The sequence below is a fragment of the Neomonachus schauinslandi genome, chromosome 4, assembly GCF_002201575.2.
Source record: "Neomonachus schauinslandi chromosome 4, ASM220157v2, whole genome shotgun sequence".
Classification (NCBI taxonomy): Eukaryota; Metazoa; Chordata; class Mammalia; order Carnivora; family Phocidae; genus Neomonachus; species Neomonachus schauinslandi.
Genome location: NC_058406.1, coordinates 71,860,617 through 71,866,712, shown reverse-complemented (window position 1 = coordinate 71,866,712; position 6,096 = coordinate 71,860,617). Strand labels below are relative to the sequence as shown.

The 6,096-nt window shown below is 38.1% G+C and overlaps 1 protein-coding gene across 2 annotated transcripts in view; it reads right to left on the bottom strand.

The window, feature by feature from the left end:
- Positions 1-362: 362 nt before the first annotated feature.
- The window catches only part of LMO4 (LIM domain only 4), a 16,985-nt gene continuing 11,251 nt past the window's right edge, over positions 363-6,096 (bottom strand). For both annotated transcript variants that reach the window (XM_021690048.2, XM_021690049.2), the window contains exons 4-5: positions 5,765-5,920; positions 363-1,149 (exon numbers count right to left, since the gene is read on the bottom strand). In XM_021690048.2, the coding sequence (XP_021545723.1) occupies positions 1,141-1,149; positions 5,765-5,920 (165 nt within the window). In that variant the 3' untranslated portion in view covers positions 363-1,140. The remainder of the gene's footprint in view (positions 1,150-5,764; positions 5,921-6,096) is intronic.

Here is a 6,096-nt window from a genome sequence, read left to right as displayed (position 1 = left end):
GCATGCTTTTCATCAATACCCAAGGCTTTCCTATTGAGGAAGAAAGAATCAACAGAATAGCTGAAGAATCGAACAAATATTTATATATAAACACAAAAGATTCACTGTGATATAGGAGTGTAATGAAGTGCATAAGTTACCAGAATACTCTGAACTTATAAAAAGGACTCCGTTAGAAACATTGCTTTGTAGCCCTGCCAAAAACGGCATGGTTAAGTAACTCGAAGAAAACCTTATTGGCCCAGAGCTAAATAAATATACGCAACACCTCCCTCGACGAAGTTGGTATCAAACAAAAAAACTTATAAATTTTCCAAAATACAGAAGAGAAAAAGCAGTGTTTAAATCCAAACTCCATCGAATATTTTTAAGTTTTTATTATTTAAATACACCATACTAGAGCAAATGTCTCTGAAAATATCACAAATAAAAGATTTTTCTTCTTCATTCAGCAAATTAGAAGTAGGGGGAAATTTCTACACAGTAGCTGCTATGAGCCTGATTTTTTTTTTCCAATTTTTTTCTTTTCGTTCTTTTTTTTCCTTTGCCATGGAAGTAGCAACATTAGGACGAAAACACTTACATGCATACATACATTGTATTTTACAGAGATACAATAAAAGTGTTTGTGATAGAATATCACAAAAGCCACATCTCTTTCCTTTATCTCATGTTCAGTTTTGATTGAAACACATTTCCTTACAACACTTAAATATACAAAGAGCAAATAGAATGTTGTTAAGGTAAAACACAGGGTACAAACTCTGGCCAGTGCCCTGCTAATTGTTAATGAGGGTAGAAAGCAGATTTGAATGCTTCTTTTAATTAGCTTCATTAGTCATTTCCCTCCTCCCAAGCTCCCCCCCCCCCCCCCCAAAGATGTCCTCCGGTGGATCTTTTTTCATTTTCTCTACAGTCTCCCATTAGCCCAGGTTCATGGAGTCCTTAATGTTCATATTCAGTCATTTTAATACACCAATAAATGCGGGAAGGGCAATCAAGACTAAAGAAGGTGCAATGCATGGCGCCGGCACTGGGGCTATAGCTACAAAGGTGACTTGTCTACTGAAGACGCGTGGGATTCGCCTGTGATGAACAAAATCTGAGATGAAGGCACGCATTCTGCATTCCTCTGACCTTTTAGCAGACCTGCAAGAAATACAAACGGGCATCTTAGCTAAAATGCTCAATTTGAGATATTAAACTCAAACATGACTGCTTTGGTCTCCTCTAGGTTCACTAATCTTCTTTTATTAGATTACTTTCCAACTGTGACTTGATGGAGGCTCTCTACACTACTTACTCCGGCAGCGAAGAACTAAAGCATAACATTTTCTGCAGTTTTACTAGCAAGAGAAAATGAGACAATAAATGGACCTGCAGAAAGTTTCTGGTGTAAAGTTCTACAATGAATTGCTGAACTCTCTTCTAAATAAGAATGAATTACATCTCGCCTGGTAGGAGCATCATAAATGCACATGCAGAGCCAAGTGCCCCACAAGGAGGTTTTGGCATAATATGCTCAACTGGGTGACCTCTGGCAAAGTTACTCTGGGTCTCAGTTTCCTCATCTCGAAAGTAGGGATAATAAGGCTGTTATAAGGATTACATAATACAGATGGAGCACTTTCAACAGTGCCTGGCACGTAATAAAAGCTAAACAAATATTGGCAGTGATCATTCTGATATCCCCACATGACATCCACTCACCCATGTCCTTCTCAGCCTAAAGGTATGTGCTGAAATATGTATGTATATATGGGTATAAGTTATACATACACACACGTGTATGTATATACACAGACATACAAATATTCAGATACTACTTTTCACTTAGTAACTCCTATCTGCTATGTCACTTAATATTACATAAACTATTGTAAACATACGAATCAAACATATGTAATATGTGAATGACTTGTGCTCAATTAAAAAACATAGTTCAAGGGAAGTCTAACTTTCATGTCTAAGTTAGAAATGATAATCCACACAGTCGTCAAATACAATCTGTTTGCAATTACCAAAATGAAATAATATATATTAGGTTTTCATGGTTTTTAAATGACATTTTGAGCTTCCCAGGAAGTTCTCGTTTCACCCTTTCCCTAACTTACTAAAAAGCCTCAAGTCTATTAGGAACTGCAACCCCCCACTTCCAAGCTAATTAAAGTGGTGGAGGCTTAATTCCCCAGAGTGGAAGCTCAGTGTGAGAAAGGTAATTTGTCTGTCCAGAACAAAGATGCGGTGGCAGCCAGCGAGCATATTTAATAAATGAGCATCAAATGTCCTCTACGATGGACACACACAACACCAATTATGTAACTACAGGGGAACTGCGGAGTAATATGTAAACTAGAACACTTGCTAAATTTTCCTCCAACTAAAGAGATGTGAGCTTGTATTTTACTAAAAAGCGCAGATAATTCTAGATCGAACAGCCACTCGAGTGGAAGAAAGAATTCCAGAGCAGGCAAAAATTAGGGGGAAAAAAGAAAAAATTAGCCACAATTCCTGATTGTATTTACGTAACTCTCTAGAAGGCAGTATTCTCCTGAGGACGGCCCAGCCTCCTTTAAATGATACAGGCTATAAAATTTTGTAGATCCTTGAACACTAGTGGTCTGAGATTTCACTCAGGACACTACAGGATTTATAAACTCAAAAATTATTTTTTCTCAGGATATACCAAAGCCAATGATGCAGAACAACAGCTAAACTACACATCCCAGACATTGGCAACAAATTTCAGGAGAACGGAAGTTTAAAGGGACCAGATGATGGGGACCTATGCTTTCTATACAATTAGCTGCCTTTAAAGAAGGGGTGTATAATCAACTCATTACTTTTAAGCCAGAGGAGCTTGGCTATATTTACCATGCATCATGCACTAAAAACGTAATTGGTTCGGTGAATAAAAGGAAAACAGCCAAAATTGATGTCCAATTTTCCCTACCAAAAATATGGAGGATGAGGAGAGAGAAGAAAATAATAAAGTGGGGCGGTTTGTCATTTCTCCCCATCTCATCTCCTCCAGAAAGGAAACACCACAGGGATTTGGGAAAATAATTGTCAAGCATTCTCTAGGTCCAAGAGGCAGTTTATGTTCCACCAGGAAGTGTGTTTTCATTACCTCTTTCCCCTTGCCCTCTCATTAGTATCTCTCTGGACCACGTTCAGCTTGCCCAAAACCTTTATTTACAAAAACCACCTTGTGAATTGACTGTGCTCGTGGCGAGCTGAGCACCAAGGGCAAATCTGTGAGACATTTATGCCAACAGGGAAATGTTCTTAATTAACATCGCCCCCAAAACACAGCTTCTTACCAATGTCTGACAAGAACATATCCTTAAGTTATACTTCCTTCTGCCTTTTAAGAGCTATTAATTTTTGAAGGCCACCTGTCTATTTTTGGCTTCCGACATTAAGGAAGTATATACCAGCTAGTTCTTTCTGGTTGCCTACTACGTTCTGTGATCCAAACCGAACATCCTACCTCTCCCATCCTGAAAAAAGTGTGCAGAACAGAAGACTCATCTGAAAGGCACAATACATGCAATCTTATAACCATGCAAACCAGATGTTTCTCCAGCTTTCCTCCCTGAAACCTCTCAACTTACGCCATCTTGTACCCAATGAGACAGCTCCGGGAGACCCTGCTCCTATTCACTACATGCCCTTTGCACTTAGTCCCGAGCGAATGTGGCTACTGCCTGTATGCAGCACTGCACGGTTGACTACGTTTTCCATCTTGTCTCCATGTCCCTGAATCCTCACGCTGCACGGTGGTGAGCTGCAACAATCATTTCTTGTACTTTGTTAAGTCAGGGAAAGAAATGGTATAAAACCAGCAATAAACTTAGATCTAACTTGCAAAAAACTACACTTTTACATGGGAAGGGATGGGGAAGAGATCAACCATTTTATTCCTAGCACATTTCTTTTGTTGCCTTTTTTTTTTTTTTGCTCCCAAGTATAATTGGAAATGGCTTTGCCTCTACATTGAAATGGTTATCTCAAAATACTTATGTTACCTATCCATTGTTCTCAACTCTGCCCTATAGATTCACTTCATTACAATTCAAAAAATAAAAATCTTAAGCATTTATATGTACTGGCATTCCTTAACGAAGCTTAAAATGCCTCATCGATGGTGACTGGTTCATTTGCAATAAAAAATTAGACTTCTATTCTTAAGATGGTATGCTAGGTAGCTTCCCGTATTAGTAAATTAAACAAAGAAAAGTGTGCGTATTTGGTATAATTGACATTTACTTAATAAAGAAATGGAAAATAAATTTAAACTTAGACCATAAATTTGAGTAAGGGAAAATGATAAAAATCAGCATTAAAATACGGCAGTATAATTTTAAATGGTTAAAAGTTTTCAAATATTAGTCATTTTCCCCACACACAGCATCAAGAAAATGCATTACAGAAGACAAAGAAGTCTAATATTTTTTCCTGAGCCCTTTGAAGCTTGCTAAATTCCTATTTGCAGATAAATGTTGTTTTTTTTTTTTGTGATCCTTACAACAGACATTAATGAAGTTCCTATTGTAAATCCATAAAGAATTACCAAGTGAAGTGTGCACTTTTTGTTTCAATGCAATAACTCAGTGCTGTGTGATTGCCTGGGTTAATGATGAAAAAGTCAAACATACTATCAGAGCTGATGGAAAAATCTATCACCAATCTGAAATTAAAATTCATCTGTGGTCAATAAGATTTAATATCCATGCAAGTGGCGCTGTAAAGAGTAAATGAATCAATGTCATCAATACATAATCAGTATGAAATATGATGTGAATAAAATTATGCGCACAAGTCATACATTTCACTCTTTTCTGGGCCAGTGTGGAATGAACAGTCTCTTAACTGAAGGTTGACAGTAATTGTTACAAATTAGGCACAGCAGTTATCAAAATGCACTCACTTGCATAGCTATAGGACTTATTAAGGAGATTAAAATAGATCTAAAACTATCCAGTACTGGGGCGAGGGCGGGGGGGGGGGGGGGCGCTGGACAACTGTTGATCGCCATTTTCCCTCTGAAGTGATTTGAACAACTGTATAAAATTTCCTCACTTTTAACTCTGGTCCAAAAACTTTCCAGTTGTGGCTCGAGACTCAAGATACATAATCTTCAATGGAGCGATTCGTGGCCCAAAGTGATTAGCAAAGACCTAGAACTCTGTCTTAAAAGTCATAACTTATTCAAATTTTATAGGACTATATATACCAATCAACAAAAATGCCCCCCTCTGGAATTACAGTATGTTTGTAAAACTGCTCTTCTCAAAATAAAAGCACGGTAAACTGGGTTTGGAAGGCAGGTGTCTGGGATTGCTATGACCAATGCAGAAACCATTCTTTCATGACAAAGACATTTACTCCCTTTTTCTACCATAAATGCTCTAATTTGCCTCCTGCAATCACCTATTCACATCGTATTTCTGAATTTCAAAACTGTCAAGTGGGAAAACCAACCGGTTATATGGAAGTTTTATGCTTTGACTTAGCATGTGATAATCCTCTGTTCAACACTGGGAAGGCTACACATATAACTAAGTCAGGATCTTCTTTGAACTACAAAAGATTCACAATTTAATCAGTCGATATTCCTATTTCTGAACCCTGTACGTACAAGTAGTCTACATTTCTTTAAAAGGGCACACGAAAACACAACCGCCCAGGAAAACTCCCTTGAAGGTTGAACCTTCCAACTCGCTCTAATAAAGCTTATTAGCAGCTGCTAGGTATTCACCTTCTGGTCTGGCAGTAGTGGATTGCTCTGAAGTGAATTCAAATGGCCATTGATGAGAGCTGTAGGTCTATCATGTTCACAAAATAAACTGCCATTGATGTAGTGAAACCGATCTCCTGGGACCAGGCGATTCCGGCAGGTAGAGCATGTAAAACACTGAAAGGGAAAAGCAAACCCACTGAAAACAAGTACAGATTAAGTCTTTTTTGTCACAAGTTTATAAATTGTTCGTAAGCAAGTATCCGTCAAGTACAGAGCCACTTAGGCTCTTCCTTCAACAGGATTCCGGAAAACAGTAAGCCCGAATGCAATCAACTGGATCAGGCTAAGGG